This window comes from Struthio camelus, chromosome 18, assembly GCF_040807025.1.
Source record: "Struthio camelus isolate bStrCam1 chromosome 18, bStrCam1.hap1, whole genome shotgun sequence".
Lineage (NCBI taxonomy): Eukaryota > Metazoa > Chordata > Aves > Struthioniformes > Struthionidae > Struthio > Struthio camelus.
The window spans coordinates 813867-840116 of NC_090959.1; the positions used below are offsets into that span (position 1 = coordinate 813867).

A 26250-nucleotide genomic window follows, 5' to 3' on the forward strand; every position below is an offset into this window, starting at 1 on the left:
AGAATATTAGACTCTAACCTCCACCCACCCACACTCTGTGTTACCGACAGCTGAACTGGCTCCCCTTCAATTACCATTAGCACTGTATTTAACTGAATGAAAATTAAGAAACCATCTCCAAGAGCTTGAAAGATTTGGTAGAGACCCAGACAAACATCTCCACAGACTTGCATTTGTCCTTTAGGAGCACATTTAGTTGTTAGACATTCATAACTATGCAAAAAGACTACTGTTTTTAATAATAAAGTCCACACATTGCAATTCGTTAAAAGAATATTAAAGTCATTGTTTATAAATTTATTTTTAGTCCAGAGAGGCTCAGATTAACATGTTTGAGAAAAAGAAATGCTCTGTCTCAGAAGTTAACATCTGATGGACTTATGTACAAATTTCTGAAACACATGGTTAACATAAGCAAAAAACTTTTCCCAAACATAAAGTGCACCTTTTAGAACAGCTTCAAAACAAACCCAAGCAACAATAAGAAAACGACATTATTCTGAACAAGTAAATACTTGATTTCATGTAGATAAGGGAGATATATGCCTTCACTCTATGATGTTAGTTATTGAAGCATAATAAAAATTTCTTTCAAAGAGGTCACAATACCTTCCAATAGCAGTTACATGGTACACCTGTAGATATGAAACACCATTAAAGACATGAACAGCAGAGGCTGCACAGCATCCCCGTTAAACACATAAGCACAAGTTCATAAGAAAGCACTAGAATACAAAACAATTTCTGGTTACTTTATCAAATTAAATCTGAATAAGTAGTTTATACTCATTCTCTTTACTTCTGCCTAATAGCTCTCAGTTGCCACAATAAAGAGGGCAAAGAAAGTGTAATCAGATATGAAAAGAGGTATGAAGTTCTCTCTTATAATGACTTCCCACTGTGTCAGTTTCAGAAAGCAACCTAGATACCAAAGCTTGACTGCCAAAAATCAATTGCTGAACTATTCTTTCTTTTTTTTTTTTTCATATGTTATAAAAATCTAAAACTCTGTCCAATTTCTCAGCATTACAGAATCTTTTGCTTGCTATTTTTAGTTTTGACGGTGAGCTTTTTCAAGCGTTTGCATTTTATTTAATGAAAGCAGCCTTCAAAAAGAATATTTGAGACCTGAGTAAAAGCTGAGAGGAAAAAAAATCTTCCCCATTTACTTTTTCAACTGGACAGTCATTTAGCAACACTCACGTTAGTATCACCAATAAGGGAAACTGTAGGAACCCTTATAATTCTACACAGGAGAAAAAAACAAAACAACACAACAAAAAACACAGGAACAGCCATCACAAAGCCACAAACAGGGAAAGGATGCAACAATGGAGGAATTCCTGAAGGGGTCTTCCTAGTACAGTGTAATGCAGATACAAGGTGCACTTGGTTGCAAGAAGGAGCAGAGCCACGTGCAGCATCCTTCTGGGACTAATTAGCCATGCTAAGAATTGTCCACGTGTTTTGACTCACATTCAGGTACCAGCTCTGCTTTCTTGCAAGTGCTCAAAGAATGGAAGTTTTGGGTAGTTTTTGTAGTTCAATGTAGCAGTAAAAACATAACATTCAATGTATCAAAAATACACTATAAAAAACAATAAAAGGCTGTGTGTCACTGAAATTCATTGTTACTGCAATGAAAATTGCATGGTCACTTTTATAGCAAGAGAACTGCATCTTCGTCAACTTTTTGAATTCCAGAAAAGTAATCTTTGGTTATTAAAAAGAACTCTCATTTCCTTGCCTCCAAATTTTTTTGTTAAATGTTTTATTGTTCTTGAAGTTGCCATCTATAGCTATTTCAAAGTGCTATTATCTCACTGTATTTCAAAAAGCATACTTACTCCTCTCTTCCTCAGGTACTGCAAAGAATTGAGCTGCAGTTTTTCTACTAGTTCATGCAGCATTACTATTTCCTTAAGAAAGGATCAGTATCAGGAAAAGCAGTAATGTGTCTTCAGTACTTTTTGTAATTACAGTGAATTTCAATTTTTAAAGTTTCTCTTGCTACAAAGCGTCAATACATTCAAAATAAATGATGATTAAATTTTTTCAGGCCACTTGTTACAGGCTATTTGTTACTTTTTGAAAAGTCCATTTTGAATATGCACTTAGTCTAAGTGTTTACATTAAAACAAACTGTACATATGCTGTATTGTAAAATGCATTGCTGCATTGTTCTGTAAATTTCTACAGTCCATTAAACTGGCTTTTAAGTACGTTGATACTCAGGGCTACACATCTTCTGAAGAACGAGACTGAATAGTGCAAAAGGAAATGAATTACTTATCAAAAGAAAGCCTTTGCTTGCAGCTGGATTCTGAAGCTGCTCTGCATTCATCCTCTCTCATATTATTCCAGCTTTTTTTCATTGGAGTTAGATGAGGGGCAACCACATCACCATCCTAGCATTAAAAGTCAGAAAACATTAACAGTAGTACATCCTCTTTTGCTTTCTATCCTAAGCAAGGGGAAAGAGGCTCAATGTCAGACTTAAGAGAAACAATAAATCCAAGGTCCTAGAAGCATTCTATATCAATGATTATTGAAGGTCGTGCTTCCCAGAAAGGGGAACTGCTGCAGTCAGTGGTAATATCTGGTGAGGAAAACTTTCCATCCCATATCTGAGAAGCTTTCACCACAGTTCACTTTTTCCTAAATTATTACCAGCAAATACAAGAAAAACCGTAGGCTTGTATATTGGGCATAGGCACACAAGCTGGAAACATTAACATAAGCTTTTGTTCTGAAATTTCCATAGTGTCTCATTCAAGTCTGATGCAGTCTGCTAGAGGTAGGTGCTCAGACGTGCCTTTCACAGTTTTAAGGTATATAACATTGGTAGAGTAAGTGGTATGGTCTAGTCAGTGGTGCTCATCATTCTCAGATACATAGGTTAATCTAGCGTTCAGACACGGCAAACTTGGAAAAGAGGCCAAGTAGAAACAAGCTGATGGGACTGCCCTGGCAGGCTGCATGTATCTTGCAGACTGTGGGACATCTATCCCTGAACTAGTAGACTGTGGTTGTAGAACAGAACCACTATGACATATGGATGCTACAAGCAGAGAAAGCCTATTACTTGATCTATTTGTAAAAAGCCCTTCTGGAATTAACTGCTCTCAAAAGACAGTCACTAGAACAATTATTATGTAAGAAGAAGCCTTAAAACAGGCTGTAGGCTCACACCTACAGTCATAGGCCCAGCAAATGAGAACACTAATCTACTGACTGGATTTTCACTTCAGAGGGTGGAGCTCTTTCTCTGAATGAGACTTGCAGGCATCTCTGGAAAATAAGATGCAAAGTCAGGGACATTAAGGTACTGAGTGGAAAGGAAACATACATGGTTCACAGAACAAACTGTTCACATGGCATTTGTCAAGCAACTTGAAGACTTAAATACAAACTTTTTTTCTTATTACATGAAGGCTCCCAGCTTTCTGCAAGGGGGCCAAGATGGGGATGTGGTATCACACATCAACAGTTAACAACCATGATTGTTACACAGGCTTCTTCACTACTTTTGGCAGGAGAAATGCAAAGCAAGATGTATGGACTGTAAGCTTTCAGTTTTGCTGCCAAGCTAGCTCTCACACTGTGCAAAACAAAAAATTTCATATCATGCCGTCCTCCTCACAGCTAGTAACTTGTATGTTCTGAGATTTGACTGGAAGGGGAAACAAAGAGAACAGACAAGGCCTTCCCAAACGCTCTGGTTTTACTGATTAGTTGCCCAGAGAACAGAGGCTTGCCATCTTTTTTTCCAGAGATTCTGCACTCTTAACGCGGGCCCAATAGGCTGCCAATGCATCTCTTGGGGGAACAGGGAATTTGACAGCTGGTGAACATGGAAGGAAAAGAAGTAAAGCAACAGGAAGAACTCATCTGACCTCTTCCTTAGGTGTTTTAATCTCTGTGGTATTTTAACCCTTTGCATGAAGAAACTTGCATCAATGAACTAGTGAGTGTCTATGTGGACGCTAATGCTGTTATAAAACATGACTTTCCAAATCATTTAAGTTAAATCAATACAAATCAAATCACTGTTCCACTGAAATCAAAGCACGCCTAGATGCGAGCCACAATAAAACCAGAAGATATGTTATTCAGAAGCAGCTCTGCCATGAAGACAAGGCCTGAATCCCAACCCTTTTAATGGAATAACAAGTTTATGGACCAAGGCGAAAAGCTCTAAGAACAAGAAAACAACATGAATTTGTTACCTGTGGTTTAGTGAAATCCTTTCTTATACACCACTGAATAAAATACTGTTTTGCAGCTGAAACAGTATCTGGATCCTGATTTTTGCAATAAACCCGAATAACCTGCTCCGCAAAAGTCTCAGGTAAAAGCTTCGAAACCTGTGCAATAAAAAAAAAAAAAAAAAAAACGCTTTAGTCTTTTCTTGGAATAGAGTCCACTGAACTTCAACTTCTTCATCAACTTCAGTGCTTCATAAATTGAAAGCACTAAGAAATATCCCGCTCTAAGGCATGAGCTTTACCCAAACGAATTATGTTTTTATAAGACTTCAATCCATACAAGTTAAACACTGTTCATATGTAACACCCATCACATCTCCAAATGGCTGCAGTACTACCACAAGAACTACCACAAAGAAAGGTAATCGCTTCCATCGCAAACTGTAAAGACGCTGCCCTTCAGAAGCCAACTGAGGAAAATAAAGACTACCTGTTCTTTACTGATCTTGACCGCCTTGGTAGGATCAGCTTTGCAATAGAAGAGAACATTATCAATAGGGTTCTGTTCTTTCATTCCATAGTCCATATTGATAACCTTGCATGCAAAACAAATAAAATGGCGTTTGTTGACGTTTGTCCTTAGTTTTGTTACAATAAATATACAAGGATATGCATTCTATTTCTGTAAATGACAGTAACCAAGTAAAATTGTAATTAACAAATGTCTCCTCAGTAAAATAATCTGATATTTGTATTTTTAAATCTTTTTCTCCCACCACATTTCTTCCTGAAACTGCCAAATGGACATGTGCGTTTGCACTAACTAGCTCCCAGTTGCAGTCTGAAACACACTGATTTCAAACCATGGGAACATGCTGTTCCCTGGCCAGCTTAAGTCTTTCTGAACCCCACTATATATTGAGGCAGCAGTAGCGCTTAAAACTTTAAACACGAGGTGGTAAGACAACATAACTGACACCCACTTGGTAACCAGCAGTTTTGCGGTCAGCAGGGAGAGGAGCCCACTTCCCCATGGCTTCAGTTTACGTGAGACACGGAAAGCCCAGCTACCTACTTTAAAGCTATGTGAACTGCTATAATTTCACCCAGCCTGAAGTGAATCTTTGATATAAGAGCGCTTTAGAAGTGATGTGTGAGGTACTCTATAGAAAGCCATTCATTAACTCTTCCTAGAATTAATTCAGAAAAGGGGTTAAGCTATTAGATACCTGCACAATGCTCAAACCCTCTCCTCTGTTACGGGCTCCTTCCCACCACTGCTGGGGAGATACTGAGCTGTGGCACAAAGATGCTTTAAGCACAAGACAAACACTTGGGAATAACTGCCAATAGGTTTGTGCATCAGGTATAAACACCAGAAGTCTGGAAGTCACTGTGCCCATTTTCTTACCACTCAGGCCCACAGTTTACTGGCCTTCAGAAACATGCTCACAGCAGTGGTTCCTAGATTGTGGCCTTTAACATCTGTATGCTAAAAAACAAAGGTTTTCCCCTTCCTTTTCAGGGTGAGGACAGTCATAGGAGAACACATTCTGCACAGTCACTGGGAGCATAGATCGTCCAAGGACAATCTCTTACGAAGCTGTCTGAAGCCTTTGACCAGTGCAGGGCAATGTATACCCTAGCAAGAGCCACGTCACCAGGCCTCTGTATTTGCCCGTAACAGCAAAACACTCCAAAGGGGAAGGGAAGCTCATTGCTCTCAAAGCCTTGAACTTTGAACTTTTTAACATAAACGCTGCTACAACTGTTCAAGTTACAAGGCAACTTTTTTTTTTTTTTTTTTTAAAAGCTTTGAAAATGAAACAGTTCAGATTTTCAGTGTGGCATACAAGGACTGAGTAATTTTTACTCTAAGCTCGCCCTGAAAGGAGAGATGTTTACATCAACTATGAAATCTTCAGCCTTTGGCTCCACCGATGGAGGATTCTTTTCAGGCTTGGAACTAGCAATTTCTTCTGACAGATCACTGTACTCATTCTGAAAAGAGACAACAACTCAAATTATATTTATGCACCATCAGGTCCGGACCTAGGCAACAAAACACGGCTCTCAGCCAAAGTTTTCATTTCTTCATAGCTCAGCAGACTTTTCTTTAAGTAATTTGACTGTTTTAATCCTTTTATACTTTAGATGGCCATAAGTTTTCTCCCAGTTTTTAAAAACTAAACAAAACAAGGTCATATCATTGAAAAAATCCTAATACTGTTAGCCTTTGGAGAAAGAGTTCTATGCCTGATGATAGGAAGAAAGGAGTGAGAGGAAGTCTGCCTTACTGTCCAGGATGTGGATGTCTACAAAAAGCAGAGAAAAGTGCCTTCAAACAACATTTACTAACACAAACATGTTTTGCAACCAAGTTCCCCACAGCTTAATACTAAATATTTTTATTGAACTTTTTTTTTTTTTTTAAACTAAGGGCTGCAGAGTTTCATCCTATAACAAAACATAGAGTAAACAAACCTAAACATTGAAACATAAAAGAGCAAATGAGACAAATAAGATGAGTAATATCATACAATAAAAAAAGAGAAAAAAATCTAACTCCTAGACAAGCTTTGTCCCACCTCAGGAGAAGAAATTGGAAACCCACAGGGAGTTCATTTGTTTCTGGACCTAAGAGAATATTCCCTCCTTACGGCTAGGCTAATCCAACACATAGGAACAAAGTGTGATGCAAAGTAGTTGCTTATGATAATATATAAGGTGTCTTTAAAAGGCTATGGCTGGGTAGGAGAGAGAAGATTGTCTATTTACCTTTGTCCAGGGCTGCTACATTCTAGGTAAGATGAAATTTGCTCAAGGAAGATTTCCTGGGAGCAACTAAGACTCAAAGGAAAAAAGGTTTGAGCGCAGCACAGAGCAGCCAGAAGAGTGATCCAGAAGGGAGAGCATTCAACAAGCAGCAAATATGTCCATAGCACAGACAGGGAGACTGCTGAAAAGAGCAGGGAATCTCACACATCGCAAGGCTGAGGTGTATGTGCAGTTTGTCCTAACTCAAGAAGCCAAGGAAAATTTTAGACTCAGAGCAAACCTAGAGGAAAGAATTGCCAGGAGGCAGCTGCCAGGACACCATTCGTAGGAGGCAGCCTATTTATAAGCTCTTTTATTGTATTCTATATTATGAACGCTCTCCATTTTATTGTTTGTTTGCTTAAGTTACCTATTCTAGTTCACGTTGCCTAGAAACTTTGATTCGAGCTTAAAAACTTTCTAGCTATTTGGGATGCTCACTGTAAGCTCTGGTCAGTTTGGGGATCACTAAACATAAGGACTTTGCAGTCTCTTAAACAGCAGAACAGACACAGCTATATCCTGTCTAGTCATTGCCCATCTCTAGAGCTTCAGAGGAAGTCAAGCCTCCACCACTCCTACAACAGACAACTCAGGCACTCAGAGGAGAAAGAATCTCCTTCCCTCCCCTCCTCACCTGACCATCAGAAGCTGCAAAACATTGGATGGATATAATTACTACAGCACCAGCAGTGATCCAATCTCCTTTCAAGACAACACACTGGATACCCAAATATTCAGCTTCTTAGGCTGGATTTTTCAAGTGAAAGTTTTCCTTTTCATTAATTAAGCTTCTAAAAGAAACCACTTGAAGGTAAAGGTGGGACTTGGGCAGTTTATATTCCTGCCCATTTCCTAATTTGGCAGACTGTCCTCAGAAGGACAGAAACTTTGCAATCAATGTTTAGCCATTTCATGTTATGCTGACATTTGTCTGAAGATTTTTTTCCTTCTTCCTCAATATTTACTCCCTTTTTAATACAGGAAAAGTTATATTATCTCTTAACACTCCTTTGGCTAAGACAAAGGCAAGCCAACCCTCTCTTCAAAAGCTAAGATGAACAGAGAAATAAAAGTATCTAATAGTCCTTTTCTAGCCTTATTTTTTTTAAGCTGAATTATTTTTATTAAAACCTTCCAGATATGTTCAGCCACTTGTGGAAATTCTGCATGGAAAATTTCAGCATCACAGCTGAAGTTTACAGGCTGTTAATTTTGATTTCGTAACACAATATAGCACACTGCAAGGCAAGCTGAACCATCAAAAGTAACATCAGCTCTAATATAACATTCTGAAATAAGACATTAGAAAGACAACAACAGCAGTTAAACCGATTTCGGATGAGTACTTTGAAAGATAAACATTGAAAAAAAGATATATATGCATGTTCACGTCAACTACAGAATTTAACACCAAGAAATTCAGAAATTATTATTTATGATTTGAAACAAAAATGTCAAATGTTCCTTGTTCTGTTGAAAATGTAATGAACATAAGACAGTAATAGTCTTCTCAATTACTGGACTATAACAACATTTTATTTGTACTTTTTTGGTTTTTTTGAGAAAACAGAATTTTTCTGGAAATATGTCTGCAGCAATCTTATTTCTGAATTTCCATCTCTTGCCATTCTTCTGCCTGTTTGCATAAAAAATTCTTTCCGGTTTTCTTAAACATATTCAATGGCTTGTCTACCTAAAGACAGTGAGAGCGCTTTTGACAATTTTTGGAGTAGCAGTTAAGTTTAAAAAAAAAAAAAAAAAGAGAGAGAAAGAGAGACAGAGAGACAGAAAGAGAGAATATTCTTAAAGGAATAAAACTCTCAGTCTTCCAGCCATGGAGATTACCTTTGCAATTTCCTTCACTTTCTCAGGCTGAGTCTCTCCTAAAAACTTGTATAATTCACGTCGCTCTATTTTACGCAAAATTTCTCGTGCCTTAGCCAGTTCTGGACAACTTGAGTGCAGAATCTCCAAGTAGATGTTATCTGCCAAAGTTGCATTGATTTGCGTTAAACATGACAAATTCCAGCATCACAGCAAACAAAGCAAAAATGCATGTAGAGGGACAAAGGTTAAATAAACAAGAAAAACAGCTGGTTCAGGAAGATTAGCCACTTTCAGAGAATGACCCAACATGCTAGTCTGACAACTGAGAAGTCACTTACAATATACTCTTGGTTGTCAAGGATTTATAACAGTTTTTGATTGAAAAACTAACTCAGTTCTCACAAGTTTAATTATTTCACCGAAGGTTACTTTCTGCTCTCATTTAGCCAATCCCTGTTCAGCAGAACTTCCCCAGCACTAATAGGCTCAGGGACAAGGGTGCAACGTTTTACAAACAAATAAAATACTTCTGTTAAACTTCAAGAATTTCTCAAGCTTTGGATGCTGGAATCAAAGTCCCCCATTCTGTTCCCACACGACAGTGACAGGCAGTGTGGTTCCTGCAACAACATGAGCAGCAAGAGACAGATTTCTTTTGATGTGGCTTCAGTGCACAAAGTTATTTTTGGCTGTCCTAAAGAAACCGCTGCTGTCAGGATTTTGTTCACATGTCACACAACCAACACAGGTGCGCTCTTTGTGTATATTTACATTCTTCTAGCCAGAATGATCTGTGCAACTTTGCCAGGCACAGCGAGCATAGTTCTACAGCATGCAGCCTGGGATAGCAAAGTTGGCTTAAGAAGCTGCCAACGCACTGCATAAGCACTCCTGTGATCCAGGTTTACCAAAACACCTTTACTGAGGATTACTTCCATGGACAACAAGGCTGATCAAAGTATGGAATTACTTCACAAGAAACAAAAAACTAGGAATCTTCAGACTGAAAGAGAGAACCCAGGGAAAATAAGAAGCCTATGAACTGACACATTGTGCAAAGGCAATAACAATGTCTTATCTATTACTAAAACTGTTGAATCAAGGGACTGCAGATTCTAAAACTAGAGGTAGTTTTTCATCCAACACGGAGGAAAGCTGGGGAAATCACTGCTGAGGAACCTCACAGAAGTTTATTGTTTACACAGGTCCAAAAGGCAGTTGGGCTGTTTCACAGAAAGATCATTCACCATGGACCATTAAACACAAGTCTGCTGTCCTCTCAGAAGTCCTCAGGTTGCAGTTACTGGCAGCAGGGAAGGAAATATCTGTTTAAGAACAGGAGAACATATTCATCCCTCATGGTCCACGGTTATATCTGAAGTTGGGATACTCCTCTCAACATTCAGTTTAACTGTTGCAGACCGCAAGAGGCATGTGGCAGGCGACAGCCCTGGTCTCTTTGTCCTGAGCAGTGTTCCCAGCCAGCCACTGGAGGCCAGCGGGCAGTTACAGCAGGGCCCTGGCATTAACTTGCCCAGCACAGCTGCTTTTGCAGAGCAGAAAGCAAACAGCCCAAAGAGAACTAGATCACAGCTCACAAAGAACTTGGCCTTAGCTCTTGCCTTTCTGCCCGCATTCCCACGGCCCAACGCTACAGTTGATGCTCCTCAAAAGCTATTCCCACTCAAAGCCAGACACTTCTCTTCCCCAGAAGCAGGCTGCATTAGCGAAGGGTTCCACATCTCAGCACTCTGTGCAGCCTCTTCACCAACTCGACACAGCAGATCTGTGGTCAGGCTGCATGTGGCTGTTGCAGATGAGAAAGGATTGCAGATGGAAAGCCCTTAGTATGACATAGATTAAGGCACGCAGAGCCCTCCTGCAACATGCCCTCGGCCTCTGTTACCTTGTCCATAGGCCAAAGATAAAACTTCACGAGTGTCTCCGTTCCCAGCTAAGGCTTGATGATGGAAACTCAGGAAAGTTGTCTTGCTACTCATGAAAGATGCCTCGTGAGCTACAGCTACAAGGATTCCCAAGCTGCCAGCCCTTGAGGGCACCCTTCAGCAGGGTCTGCACCATCATCTGCCCTGCAGTCACCCCCACCAAAAACCCTTCAGCATAGCAGGGCTTGCCATGCCCACACTGGCCTCCATCCCCCATGGTGCATGAAGATGGTGAGGGGATGCCACAGCACTGAATAGAGGCATGCTGATGTGCTCCACAGCGAAGAGCAGGAGGGGGAGGCAAAACCAAAATGCCTTGTAGTGAGAAGCAGCTGAACTGCCCAACAGGGGAGACAACACAACTCATGTCGGTTATCATGAATTCAGTAATGTAAGTGTTTCCTGCTCACAAGGCTGACCCAGACCTCAAGATGTGGGTGCCAGCAGAGTGAGAGTATTCTTCCAGGAAGCCATCACGATTATCAGCTCTTGTTTGCTTCACTCTGGAATTATGTTGAAGCTTCCTGCATGCCTTTAAATAGGTTACTGCTCGGCAAACTTACCCTGCAAGAACAATTCTGATGAGCTCTTGGCAGAGCAAGCAGAAATTTTACGCAGTGAACTAAGCTGTTAGTAAAGTCTGTTTTCCTTCTGTTGCATTTGCTAGCAGGATAGCAGTGCCTTGAAACACCAATCAAGTCAGACTCTATCAGAGCCCTTAGAAACCTATTCAAGAGCTAGTTTCACATTACAAGCATACCGTACTCCTCCATCTGAAGTAGCTAGGCACAGTATCGCTCAGAGCTGACTTACATCCCACCTGTGACAAGTGCAACAAACTTAGGGCACAAGTATGACCTCCAGATAGCATTGCTCGCAATAATCTGGATTTGAATGCATGCAGAACATCCTAAACTGCTGCTTCTCTCTCCTTCTCTAGATGTACAAATAAAAACCATTTAAACTGGAAGGTTTTAGTGTCCTAGCAAGATATCAGAGCACAGAGATCTGATGGTCCAGATATGATTCTCCATCTGTTTTTAACAGCAGTACTTCAGAGTCCTAGTCATAGACGAGGAATCACACACCAACAGCAGTACAAACAAGAAAAAATATTCCCCATTCTAATGGGTACTCATGTTCTTTTATTTAAAACAAAAAAAATTACTGAGAGGTCATACCAGTTAGCTTAGTGTAGGCTTCCATATCCTCCATGGCGGTAGAAATACTGTAGAGTGTTCCTTCAGAGCCTTCTATTTTAAAAAACTGGTCTGCTTCTTGAAAGGCTTCTGTAATCCTATATTGAGACAAAATTAAGACTTAAAGAAAGCTTCATTTTGAAACACCTTATTGTTTAAGAGTCAGAAGAGAAATTATTCAGTACATTATAAATACAAGATAATAAATTAAACTGTACTTCAAGCACACAGCAAAACCCAAACACACTGCAATATTTCCTATTTCCATGCTGTCACTGCGTATTTCAACAAAGAGTCTTTCCATTTACTTAAAGTAAATTTGGATCAAGCCTTAACTTTATTTCAATGAATCAGGAAGTACACTTGGTCCTGCTTCAAACTGTAATCTTAATATTGCTTAGCTCATTGCAGAACCCTACAAGACAGCGACATGGTCAGTCAACTGCAATGAGACTATACCACAGATGACCATATCCTTGAACAGTCTAGTTGCTCCAGGAGTTAACTGAATGAACATAAAGCTGGTAAAGGTAAAGCATCATGAATGTGAAGTATTTCTTCAGATGCAAAGAAGTTCTTAAAAACTGACTAAAAACTGATTTTTAAAGATAAGCAAAAGTTCCAAAGTCCCCTGTGCCTCCTGCTGTCATTTTCAGTTTGTATTCTCATTTGGATAGACTGCTATAATCATGGTAAGCCAAGAACAAAATTTCTGTGATGTTTCACTCCTCACCCTTAGCTCCTACTAAACCTTCGGATTTTTAGCCTGAGTCTAACTGACTGCTTTTACAGATCACCAAACCATGAACCAAAGACTACAAAATGAAAGCAGTCATGAATGATTCCTGTACTGTGTGATCTTCTGCATTCCTTTTTTCAAAACTTAATAGATGGTTACTCAGCAGCCAAGATCTTCATGAAAAATTATTCGGGAATATTAGCATTTCTGCTTTTGAAGAAAAGTAAAGGGAATAATGCTATAGGGAAACCTCTATATATTTACAGACATCCACAAGAGAGGTGCAAATGCGGGCAGTCAACTGAGCTGGTCCTGACCAGTTTCTGTTGTGGCATTACATAGACACAAGAACACAGGTCTCAGCTGAGCTACAGTAAGTTCACTCATTGCTTTAGTTTACTGGCAATCTTGCTCTACTAAATAGTCAGTTTGAGCTGATAATCTTTATCTGCAAGTTAAACTTTTGTTGTCAGCAATTATAACAGCCTAAGCACATCCTCGTGAAACGTTTCTTCAGGGTTTTAGTAACTTGCCTCTAACCGATCGTCATGTGGAAGGACGTTGTTGCCCCCTTCTCTTTTATTATTCAAAGACTCCATAATACTCTAGCATTGAATGCTGTCATAATAAAAATCAGGCTGAATAGCCCAGTGGCTTTTATTACACATCATAGCTTATTGATTAGTTGAATACTCCAAATGTATACACAGTTTCAATAATTTAAAATAAATGGTTTGCAATAAAAAGAAAGCGTAATACTTGCATTATTTCTATGATGTTGCCAACCTTATGCTGGTACGCTCGACGGTGCAGGCAGTTCCGTGTGTGGAACATATCATACAAATTTCCAACTTCCTGAATCAAAAAAAAAAAAAACAATTATCTTTTACTTTTGATATGTTTCAGTTGGAAAACTAAAACAATCAAGGAATCAAATGAACTGACTCCTTCCATTTGCAGCATTTAGGAGAACAGTTTGGGGTTTTTTTCTGTGTTTTTTTTTGTTTGTTTGTTTCTTTTAAACAATTGACCAATTTTGAAATAAATTCAAATTATGGGAGGGCAGACACCTGCCAGGGAATCCAAACAGTCTGGGCATACAAGATGAGGAGAGAACAATATCTCGTGCTCCTGTAACAGCACCTCTCCAAAGCCACATTCACCTAGCGTTCAGAAGATCTTGAGCGGGATAACACATACCTGACAATTTTGTAGTCTCTTCCTTGGAAGCACTCGCCACAAGCCCTGCAAACTCAAGCTTGTTCTGTTCCTCCTTTCCTTAAGCCAGTTACTTTCAACACCAGCTCACAGAGCAGCAGCAACTTCTCTCTCTCCCTTACTACAAAGTGTCTAGCAGGCAACTCCCTTCATTCCCCCATGCAATCCACAGCTATACCGCACTACACGAGACAGGCTTCATGCATCACTTTTTTCAGTATGCTGCTACGCCTGGTACGCCTTTTATTGCTGAGTGTTTCCTCAACACACACATGCTGCTTACCTTGTCACGAGTGCAGATATGTTTCTGGTTTTTTACTTCACAGACCCGAGTGAATTTAAGTAATCGCTTATAATCAAAATTATTCTGGATTCCTAGGTGATGGCAATCCCTAAAAATATTCCACAGAGAGTGTTTAACAATGAGATCATACTTACTTGTAAATGTAGTAGCATTGTTTCAGTAGGAATTTAATAAAAATAGAAACCACAAAATTTGTACCTTGCAAAATAATCCCATTTGTCAACATCAATGCCATTTTTTTTGTTAGCTACTATCTCATAAAGGAAACTCTTCTCTTTTTGTCGACCAATGTAGGGCCACTAACAACAGGGGAGCCAAGAAAAAAAATCAGAAATAATAATGAATTAAAACGTGTAAACAACATCAGAACAATTTTTTTTTTATAGATAGTAGGAATACATTTTGATTTTGCCCGTGATAAACATCCAACACTGAGTTATCAAAGAACATAAAGATAATAAAAGAGCTTTTGAAGCTAAGTTGGGTGTTAGAAATCCAGAACTAGGGCTTAAGCAGCTGACTTCCTAGAATTTCAGAAAAAAAAAAAGAACAAGTATTTCATTTCCCATTCTACTAAAGTGAGGTAGATTTTAAAAGGGAGAAGCCAATGGGTAGCAATTAAGAAGGGGAAAGTTTTGACTTTTTTTTTTTTTTTTTTAAATATCTCAGGGAATTATTTAAACCTCCAAACATGTCACTGTCTTGCAGTATTCTGCAATCAACTGTAGAACTTTCTAGAACATATATAAATAATTATTTTAAAACTATTTTAAATAAAGATTGCTTAAACAGCCAACTACTTAAAACTCCTAACCCACAGCTGAAGAGCAATTCAGTCATGAGCCAAACAGGAAATCAATGCTAAAATTGTTGTAAAACATAAGGTGCACATAGCCATTACCCTCTTGCAAACATAAGCACTCTTTAATTATACAAACTTTGCCACAAAGTAGCTTTGAAATTCTGGAAATTTCTCTTCTAAAGAATAGCCTGCACCAATAATACAGGACTCTATTACTGCACAATGCCACCATTCCGAGTAATAAAATTGAAGAATGAGTTCCTTACATCAAGACCAAAAGGCCTGCAACCTGATAACATCACAGCATTGACAACTCAGCGGCAGTAAAGCCTGTACTCTGAAAAGACCACAGCACAAAGGATTGTCAGCAAAAGACCCTGCATCCTAACACCAAGGGGATGGCAAGAAGGTTGCCACATACCATGTATACCATTCCTTTTCCTATTATCCCACCAGAAAACAGGCATATAGTTCAAACAAGGAAAAAAAGACAATGAGTAACAATCTGGTCTAAGATCTATGGAAGCAGCAACTTTCTGAGGCAAAAGACCACCGCATAATACATGATGACTCAAAGGGTATAAAAAAATCTGTCCAAAAGCTAGTTTGTTGTCACCAGTCAAGAACCACCCCAGAGACAAGGAAGACGCAACAGCCAGTACCCAGGCTACTTGGATGCATGTGTCTTGGTGTTTGTCAGTAGTTGAGCGTGATGGTTGTGAGTGAATGAAATCTGAGAGCAGAGGAGTGTAAGACAGTAAAATCAACTTAGACTTTGTAAATAAATATCCTCTTCCATAAGATTTCAAACCGAATATTATTATGCTAAATTCCCTATGTTCTGTCATCAGAGACCTCCAGGACACACAGGAGCACTACACATTACTACAGCAGAAAATAATGGGTAAGTGCTAACACTTGCCGGTGATTTGTTTGGGACAACATGCAAGTTCTGATTAGGACCAGATTGTCATGACAGGTCTCCCACTGATGAGTTCTTTAATCTGGTAGGAACTGAATGGCTGTTCTTAAAGAGATGGCAACAGCTGTAAAGTGTAAAGTCAGAAGAGAGGACTTAATTGTTAATCCTCTATGAAAGAATTATGATCTCTTCTTCATCGCCTCTTGAGGCAACACATTTCTTCAACTCTTATCCTTCCTCTGTGCTACTGCAATAAATCCAAACGTTCTGTTACCGTCTTCAAAGCCAATGTGGCTCTGGCCCCGCTCATGCCCTCGGGCCATGCTTTGCATTGCTCCCTGCCTCATTTCTGCCAGTTCTCAGTCTTGTTACTCATTATCAGCTTGTTACTCTAAACTACCTCCATGTTTTCTTCATGTGGCCACTTAATAACATGACCTCCTGTCAGCCTTACCTTTAGGGCCTCCAATAAACAGGATGGATTTATCCTCATCTGGTCATTTAAGACACCTATTAAAAATTCATTTCCATCAATCTAGTTACAGTAACTTAAGTTTACTACATACAAATAACGTTTTTTAACGACTGCTCTTAAGACTCTGAGGCAAGAGCTTCACAGGACGATGAGAGCGCATAACATAGAGAAGCTACCGCCTAAGGCCAGCACTCTAAGAAATAACACTACACTTCTCTAGTGTCTTTCCTGCCAGGATTCTCAAGATTGCCTGGAGATCCACAAAAAAGAGAAAATATAACAGAAGCAAAAATCATTTTGCCTTTCAGTAAGATTTAAGACATTTATAGGAATATCCACAGAAGCAGTATACTGACTCACCGATTTCTCACAAGTAGCTTCATCTATAGGCCCTCCTATTTGTTCCTTGATAAAGTTCATATCTTCTTCCACGACAAGACCGTACGATTCCATGACTTTTTCTAGTTTATTGGAAGTGATCAGGTGTTCAAACATTTTAACAGAAGCAGTTTCATGCTGTGAAAAAATATGTAAATGTTGCTTTACATAGTTTAAGCATCTTTTCTGAAGCATCACAGCTTTCTCCCAACAGAGTAACATTGCCTGGCATAGCACATGTGCCTGGTCATGTGAAAGTGAAGCATCCTCCCTTTAAAAATTTGAGTTTTCTCTTTTTATTTTAATAGTGAAATGCCTACCTTCCACCTCAAATCTGGACGAACAAGTGGAATAAATCTTCCATCAAACATGTGTGAAAATGGCCCATGACCTTAAAAATAAAGATTATATAGGTTTAATCTGAGACATACTCATCAGTAAAACTATTTGGAGCAAGCTAAGCACCTGCATTATCATGTAATTGGCTTCAATTTTGCATCGCCTTTTAGCAAGATTCAGCTATGGCAAGTACATTCACTAATGTAACATCCTCACTACTACTTCACTCAACATACCCAGTTCCATTACCTACACCACAAGCAAGAAGTCCAGTAACACTAGCTACATTAATTACTCTGGGATAGCTCTGAAAAAGATATGCAGTATTACAAAATAGTCATGAAAAATGTTGAAAGGGCCACTAACTTTCCATCTGAGATGTTACTGGAGGTTTTAAGAGAATTGAAGATACCACAGAAAGAAGAGGATACCTATCTGAGCCACAGAGGGAACAATTCAAAGAACCGTATTGAAAGGATATTAAAGAGTGGCTATCTGTCTGAAAGTTTACCAGGTGGACCTGCCTAAATAGACAGTTACTCCGGACTAAACAGGAATAGGTATACCCTGTTGCAGAATATGGCCATGCATTGAGCAGCCAGGAACAGCTCTTATGCTCTCACTTCATAGCCGTATTTTCAAAGAGAAACAAGCCCTCCCAAAGCATTGCTTACCCAAATCATGACAAAGCCCAGCAATCTCAACACAGAGGATGTCTCGTTGGGTTATGTCCAGTTCTGGTTGTCTTTCCTTCAGCGCACGAACCAGACATCCCGCTAGGTAGCCTACCCTGTGGTTGCAGCAAAAAACAGAAAGTGAAGATAATAGCATTCCAGGTTGAATAGAAAGAGAGCAGTTCACCAATTCTATTTTGCCACATCAAGTCACAGCTGAAAGGTAACACACAACAAATATTCAAACCTTGACTTACACAAGAATCATGGAAACAAATTACTTCCTGTAGTAGAGTCTTAGTAACATATTTGAAAATGAAAACTTAACAGGTTTCATGCCCAAAACATGGATACATTAACAACTGCATCCTAAACATGGTATTCCGACAACAATAGCTCTAAGAGGACACATTCTGTACTTCCTTCTCTTCCGTAAATCAAATACGTTGCTACCAGAGCTCTCTTTAACTTCCAATTTAAACCCTCTCAGGTTCTATAGGAGGAGGAAGCATCTTTTATTAGATCAAATTGTTCTGGTTTTTTTGGTTTTATTTTGTTTTTTTTTAACTAGACAATAAACACATAAAGCCCACTTCTACTTCAAACATGAAGAAATCTTTGAAATGATATACAAGTTAAGAACAACTGTTTTAAGTTTAACTATATAGATTAATTGAATTGTTTGAAAGAAAAATTTGCTGATACCAGTGGAGTTTTCAGACTCCTGTACTGATAGCTTTATTTATATCCCTCAGGTTTTTATGTTTCCAGGTTTATTAGATGCTGTTAATTTAAGCTTGCCTCACTGGTTTGACCCTTTGCAACAGTCATTTGCATCTTGTTAGCATTCTAGGGGACAGTAGCCAGACTTACTCCAAAATATTTCCATACTACAAAAGCAACTTTAGGCTGGCCAGATCACCTGAAAAAAAACATCGACTAGTTTAATTTCTCTGCACCTGGGGATATGCCTTTAAAAAAAGCTTAAACTGGTGATTACTCAGCTTCTCTGCAGATTGTGAACGATCTCAGTAATGATACCTTTTTAAAGCAAACCCCTGGAAATCCCAATGTCCACAATCTGTTTCCATTCAACTTATAATGGTAATATTACCATTAACAGTCTGACTAGTTGTCATCTATTGCATATAGCACACTTAAGCTGGGTAATATAAAGGTAATACAACTGTCTGACAAGTCATTTATGGCAACCTCAGTATCCCTCCCAACTCAGTATAGACCAGGAAGAACATAAAGTATTCAGTTTCCAATTAACATTCTTCTTCTCAAGAGGAGAAAGAAGAGGGGGAAAGAAAAGAAAAATCCAACAATGATCCATCTTGCAGATTTCTTCGTTTAGTTCTATCAAAAAAAGTCTAAGAAAACAGCTAACACCCACAATTATATAGGATACACAGGAACAGCCACAGGACAGAAAATGCCACACAGCTGTCTTCAAAGATGTTCAAAGGCAGGAATGCCCTTTGGCTGGCACTCCACATTGGTGGAAACAATCTCAGGGAAATTAAAATGCAAGAGACATGCATATAAGAGAACATCACCTTACCCTAAAGAGTGTTCAAAGCGATTGTGAGAGGCTCCTGGAAAAACAAAGTAAGTGCCACCCAGCTGCTTAATGTATCGAAGGCGCTGAAACTGAGGAGTGTCAATGATGCGAACAAGAAGAGGATGTATTTCAATGTGCCCATGAATTGGATCATTAAAAACCTATGAGAGTCAAACAATAATGAAATCAACATTTAAAAATTGACTTTTAAAAGAAACAGGCACAAAGATAAAGGACGTGTATAAGGGTCAGCTATTTGGGGGAAGAGGGCTGTTGTTTTCTTTTCTCCTTTAAAATAGCCATATGCTGTCTATCCTAGATCATGCTTCATCTTGGAGAACTACTTATGTGTGACATCCAAAAAGATAAAGCTATGCATTTCAGAGGGCAAAGGAATCCAAGTCAAAAAATCTCTAAAAACGTTATCTGTATCTGTTTAATTCTGACACTTAACACTTGAGAAAACTGCTGTCTTTATTAATGGCAACAATCAGCATTCCAATTAAAGAAGGATACACCAATACATTTCTGAGATAGCCAACACGAAGTGTTTGGCTTGCCAGTGTTTGCATTTTTTTTTTTTTTTTTTTTTTAAATCAAGCCAAATTTAGCAGAGTGGAAATTATGCTTCCAAGCTTTTCTGTAAAATAAAAGTCAAAACCCAAGATAACCGCAATTTGAAAGAAGTACTCCTGGGCCACCTCCAAGCATGCATTTTAAAAAACATCTTAGTAACTACAGTGACTTGTTAGGGAAAATAAACAAACACATTTAATCCTTGCATCAAAACAGAAGATAAAGTCGTTTCATGATATGTATATCTCGGTAAAATACTGCAGAAAATAAGATTCTTTGTGGCAGTCTCTCTCCTCACTGTCCCTAAACTAATAGGGCTCTAACAAATGTGCAGGCTGCTGAGGGATGCATGCAGAGGCCAGCCCTTGCCTGAATTAAACTAACACATATCACTGTGAGAAACTGTTGAACACTGCAAACAGTGGAAGAGAAAAGTAGTCAGCCAACCCAAACGTGGGGCTAAACTAATAAAGAACAAAAAGGGAAGACTGTACCAGAAAAAAAATGTGAAAGGGAAGCTTTGCACCACATTTCAAAACAGCAGCTCACTCCCTACTTCAATTTCTCACGACTGTCAGGTGCCCCTATCAAGCCCTTAGCTGATGATCTTAACAACTTCACTGGTTACTGTGGTTTTCAAAGACCCCCAGCTATCAAGGAGAAAGAGCCTGGAGTTCCCTGCTCTACAGAACAGAAGCACCACGGCAGCGCAGGCTGACATCACAGAGCTCAGAGAGAACAGGGTGGGGGGGAGCGTTCTGGCTTTGCCGGCCTCCCTGCAGAGCACCAGGGTTACCTTCATTATGTCCATGTGCTGCTGTCTCAGTTTATTCAGGCAGGCAAGCACTTTCAATCTCTCACCTGGGAGGCTAGAAAAAAAAAAAGAGTAAAATTTCTTATGCATTCTCCTTTACAGTTTGCAGTATATAGGGAATCACTTGTGCAAGTTCCTATTACTCCGGTCTTCGCTGACTTTTGGTGGAAATATATATTTCTATGGGGTTTTTTTTCAGAAAAAAATCAAAAGTATTTATTCTCTTCAAGGTAAGTAGAAAAGGAAGAGAACACATCTATAGAAGTTGTCTGTAAGCACTGTAAGTGACTGTCCCACTTTTACGCAAGTTAGAAGCAGAAACATCAAGAAACATACAATTTTTTGTATTGATTTCTTTTAAGAAAAGTCACATTTGGGGTAATGATTTGCTAACTTTTACACTATTTACACCAACTACCCAGCCTCTGAGATCAGTTTTGCATCAGTCTCTGAATTTAAACTTTAACAGAAATTAATACTATAAAACATCAACTGCTAGCAAAATAATAATAATACACTACATATTTTGCCTAAACAATTTAATAATTTACAATCCATAAAATATTAAATCCATATAATGTCCGAGCTGCTGGAGATCGGTTTTTGTCTTTAAAAATTAGTATCCCTGTCCCCAACATGAGTGGCTCCTGGGTTGCCATCTCTGCTGCTCGTGGACAGTCACTTATAATCTTCAGCTGCCTCCGTAAGCAAACAAGATCAGAATCATTAGAGGTGTTGCTCAAAGACAGCAACAAAGATAGCAAAGTTTGTTACTTTGGACTCCTTCTGCAACCAGTAAAACTCAGGAGCTTCTACACATCTATCTTCATGCTCCCAGGAAAGGCAACTGCTTTCTGAGTTTCATCTGAAAAATGGGACCAGATATATTTTGGCTACTCCCTGAAAGAAAGGTGTAACCTTTCCAATCTTGAGACATGGCTAACTCAGGTGGAAGTAACGCTTGCTGTGGTAACCAGCTATTCCGTCACCACCCACAAAAACAATTTGGGGACAGCAATGTCAAAAGTGATCTTCTTTCAGCCATCTACATTCTTTTTATTTCTATAGAAAAACTTTTCTCTCAAGATACTAATCTAACATGTAAAACCATGTTTGGATTAGAGCGGAGAGAAAGCTTCTAGAAGATTAAAAAAAGAACATCCAAACTCAATGTAATAAGATGACCTACACTTTATTAATTATATCAGAAGTCTTCAGTGAGTATCACTTAAAAGCACGCTTACAATAGACATTAAACATCACAACCACATTTCTGAAAGAGCTGTAATGACACCACTATAGAGGCAATAGAACTTAGATAACAATTGCTCAAAAGGAAATTCTAGGTCACGCAAACTACATGAGATAGGACTTCTGTAATGACATTTACGAGGAGGTGAGGCAATGTGAAACAGTGTCCAGAGCCAAGCAAACAACAGTACTGCTCCTCCCAATGCTGAGTACAGGGACACAACCTGTCAGTTTGAAGCATCTAAATTTACTTTTAAATGCCAAAAAATTCAAGAGGAGGAGAAAAATAACTGGAAAAAGGCCACGTACATAAAGACAATGCACGCGGGCACCTACTTTCTGGGAGAAATGACAAACCACCGCATCTATGGGAACAGCAAAGAAAGAACAGCTGTGTAGAATGGGAACTACAGAATCTAAGTCAGTCAGCAGCTACACCCTCACAGACAGGCTGCAGTACTCTCAAGTCCCCAGGAGTAAATAAGCATACTCTGCACCCATACGTTGAACTCTCCAGCTCACTTAAAATCTGTATGTCACAACTCGAGCTCCACAAGTATGAGGCCAGCAAGCACTCAAGACTACAGTCCTTAATATCCCACACAGCACTAGGAGGAGGCTGCCAGGATGCATCCTGAACAGAAGTTTCCAAAATCATGTTTTATATGGAGCACAGTCCCCAAAATTAACTTTCCATAAACATTGTATTTCACCAAAAGAACATATATCTGCTTCATGTGCTAAAAGATGGATGATGTGCACTGAACAGAAAGTAAAGATATGGCTTAAAATAACAAAACAACTTTGATTTCACCTGCTTTTTTTTTTTTTTTTTTTTTTTTAAAAACACACAAGGAGAATAACTGCTTCTACAACACCTACCCAAACACTTCAGTAGAGCAGTTCCAGTTCTCTGCCCCAGAAAGTGAAAATTAGGTCACTCACATGTTCCTGCGGAGCTTGAGCACTTCCAGCAGCTACCACGGAAATCATTACACTTTTGCAAGCATAGGAGAACACTGGCACAGGCCCTTTCAAAATGGTACTTTGTTACAGGGCTCAAGCTACACCCTTGATACAAAGATGCTCCAACACAAAGTGTTAAGGGCTTCCTGGCCAATTGATCAACTTCTTAATCCTACTCATTAATCAATTATTTTTGCCAAATGCTAGGAAGCCTTCAAGCTCTGGCACCATCTCTCCAAAGGCCCATGCTGACAAGACAACTTGCACTGAATGAGGCATGGGCAGGAGACAGAATGACACAAGCAACTTCATTTTCAGTCAAGTAAAACCACTACTTTTTAATAAATGGAAGAATCTAACATCTGAAGATATTTGTGGATCACAATGAAGTAGCTCTCCGTCTGCTCCAAGCTACTTATAAATGTTTATTATACAACTACCTAGACATGCAAACTTTGTCCACAAAGAACATTGGCCAATGTGCTTTTGCTCCAGAAAAATCATCTCTAGCACAGCTGAATTAAACAGTGCTAACCTAGCTCTTTGGACTGTATGATAGATACATCTGCTGTTTGTGCCAGGAGACATCCCTTTGGTTGGATAAGTGGTACCTACAGGTATTAGAAGTGAGAGTCCTCAGACAGCATTACTCCAGCAAAAGGAATAGACCCAACTAGAGAGGCTAGGAAGGCATTGGCTTTCCTAACACTTCAGTGACCTTCACATCTTCTCTTGCCCTGCTTCAAGGAAGACTAACCTCTGTTTTGAATTTGGCCTCTAGATGACAAAACATAATGTCAATACAGTTATGGTGAGATTGACCTCCTGAATGTCAAATTGCAAAGTACACTTAATCCTTCTTTAGAGAAAAAAAGAAGAAAAATCCCTATAAGTCACAAGGTAAGAACGCCTCAACCAAAAGATGACACACAAATCATATTTTATTACTTCATTTTCCCAGGGCCCTGCAAATGTAGTTCCTCACACAGCTGAATCAGTAAAACAATGGGTTACCTTTTAAAAGGTGAAACTTTTAAACCCATTCCCCTCTACTCTTTCTTGCTTCACTGAGAGCCCCCCATGTGTCACAGACTAGGATGATCAGAATTTTTTTTTTTTTTCCCCAGTCAGTCTTGTTTACTTCCACTCCAGTAAGGCCAGCTGGTACAAACTGAGCTGTGGTACAGCTGGGAAAGGTGGGCAGCAGGAACTCCCCGTTTCAGTGACAACAAGGTACATACAGATGCCGCCCATAGCTTATGAAACTATACTTAGACTGCGGTGAACAGCCTTTTGCTGGGATGGCCTGCTGAAACAGCTCCATGCAACAAGAACAACAAAGGACAAAGCAGAAGGGGAAGGACGTACCTGCAGCTGCCAGTAGTTAGCTTCTGCAGAGGTATATCCATCTCAGTTGGGGCTGTCTTTGCAGAAATATCTGCATCAGCCTATACCATCTTTCAGCTCCCCTCCCTCATCTGATGCATTGATCTACTGGCATAACTAGTACCCTTCCTGCAATGATTAAGAACTTGACTATTCCAGAGAGTTCAACCAGCTAGTCCTATTCATCTTCTGTATTTTACATGCACAATGCCACATGCTGTACACAACATCAGCTTCTAGCAACATGAGAACGTGTGAAAAATCAATAGCACTGCCTCCAGGCCAGTCGCCCCAAGCTCTTCTTTACGAAAGTCTTACAAGCACAAGGAACTAAGTATATACATTCATCACCTCTGTCACAGAGGAACGATTACAGCTACTGTAAATCATGCTGTGCACGAGAAAAAAAAAAAAAAAAAGCTGGCAAATGGATTATTCTTTACCGCAAAGTCAAGCAGATGTTTTGAAAAGCAAAAAGCTGCAGCAACTTCTCATCCAGCTCACACTTTCAGCTTAGCAGAAACAAGACTGTAAGGGAGTAGCGAGGCTGGCTGCTCCACAAAGGAAGGTGAGCTGGAAGCAGAGCACAATAATAAGGCAGGTGCAAGCAGTGACCTCACCAACAAGGAGCCAAGATGAAGAGTGGCAAGTCTATGGCAGGTTCAGGGCAAGACACAGCCCAGCCAGCAAGTCCGTAGTGATGAGGCAGGTCGGAGGTCAGGCCAGGAAGCCGAGCCAGCAGGTCGGGGTCAGGTTCAGGAGCAGGGAGGTACCAGGCCAGAAATAGAGGTAGCCGCTGCACAGTTACAACGTAGCACAGGCAGGGCCGGAGAGCTTCAGCTTAAAAGCAGTTCTCAAGGGAAAGGAGGGGTAGTCCCTCGCGTCTAGCTTTCTTCATAATAGCTCTTATCAGTGAGGAAGCTGACCTTGGACTTAGCCAGCTAAACTCGAACTTAGCCAACCAAACTCTTGGGGGGGGGGGGGGGGGGGCGTGCTCTGGGCCCAAAGACGTCAAATCTCACCGAAGGAAACACCTTGCAAAATAAAACCTACAAGCACATCATTCCATACCCCCAGCATCATCCAATTTACATACCGATTGAGAGCTCTTACAGTTATTTAACTGTGCTTAGAATAACTTATTTCACTACACTAGCACGCCCGGATACATTCGTCACTCTCAGAACTTGACTTTACAAGTTTCTGACAAGTTTCAAAAAAATCCAATTGTCCAATGCGGGCACTGGATACTCATCCACCCACTAAGGTACTAAAAGCTACCACCCTTCTGGTAATCTATCAAGAAAAACACACACATCCTCTCTTGTTATTTCTATTACACGAATTCCTTATGACATTAAAAACTAATAAACCCTTCAGTTACCTTCCTCATGATTCCACATTGTTTCTATCTGCCAGTGTGGTTAAATCTCTTCTTAAAAACAACAAATGTCTTAATATTGACATCTGGCAACATCTTCCCTTCTCTACAGTGTGACCCTTCTTGCCTTGTCACCTTTTTATCACATCTGTTCCCTTTTCTCTACTGATGGCCGCACACCCAGAAGCACACTCTTGGAATTCAATCCTTTCTCAAATTCATAGCATTTGTCCCCAGCTGCGGTGTCTAGATATAAGAAAGATGGGGCCTTTCACACTCAGCATGGTCGTGGCTCTGAGAAACTCACAATCAAGCAGCCAGTCAGTATACAGAAGGACTCAAAATCCTGCACACACAAGTACAACTCCACACTTCTGTAAGTCTGCCAAGTAACCACCCTTCAAAGAACCTAAGGTCTTCTAACCACAATATTAGCAAATAAATTGTACGGAGCAGAG

General features: G+C 39.6%; 1 protein-coding gene across 4 annotated transcripts in view; it reads right to left on the reverse strand.

Moving 5' to 3' along the window:
- Positions 1–261: 261 nt before the first annotated feature.
- SAMHD1 (SAM and HD domain containing deoxynucleoside triphosphate triphosphohydrolase 1) overlaps positions 262–26250 on the reverse strand; it is a 28198-nt gene continuing 2209 nt past the window's right edge. For 2 of the 4 annotated variants that reach the window (XM_068912119.1, XM_068912122.1), the window contains 14 exons: positions 20791–20863; positions 19419–19579; positions 17852–17967; positions 17159–17229; positions 16821–16976; positions 14460–14560; positions 14241–14349; positions 13503–13594; positions 11983–12098; positions 8874–9013; positions 6114–6209; positions 4699–4803; positions 4230–4367; positions 262–2408 (listed from right to left, as the gene is read on the reverse strand). In XM_068912119.1, the coding sequence (XP_068768220.1) occupies positions 2286–2408; positions 4230–4367; positions 4699–4803; positions 6114–6209; positions 8874–9013; positions 11983–12098; positions 13503–13594; positions 14241–14349; positions 14460–14560; positions 16821–16976; positions 17159–17229; positions 17852–17967; positions 19419–19579; positions 20791–20863 (1597 nt within the window). In that variant the 3' untranslated portion in view covers positions 262–2285. Of the gene's footprint in view, positions 3292–4229; positions 4368–4698; positions 4804–6113; positions 6210–8873; positions 9014–11982; positions 12099–13502; positions 13595–14240; positions 14350–14459; positions 14561–16820; positions 16977–17158; positions 17230–17851; positions 17968–19418; positions 19580–20790; positions 20864–26250 lie in introns of all 4 variants that reach the window. The other 2 variants (XM_068912120.1, XM_068912123.1) reach the window with 1 other exon arrangement.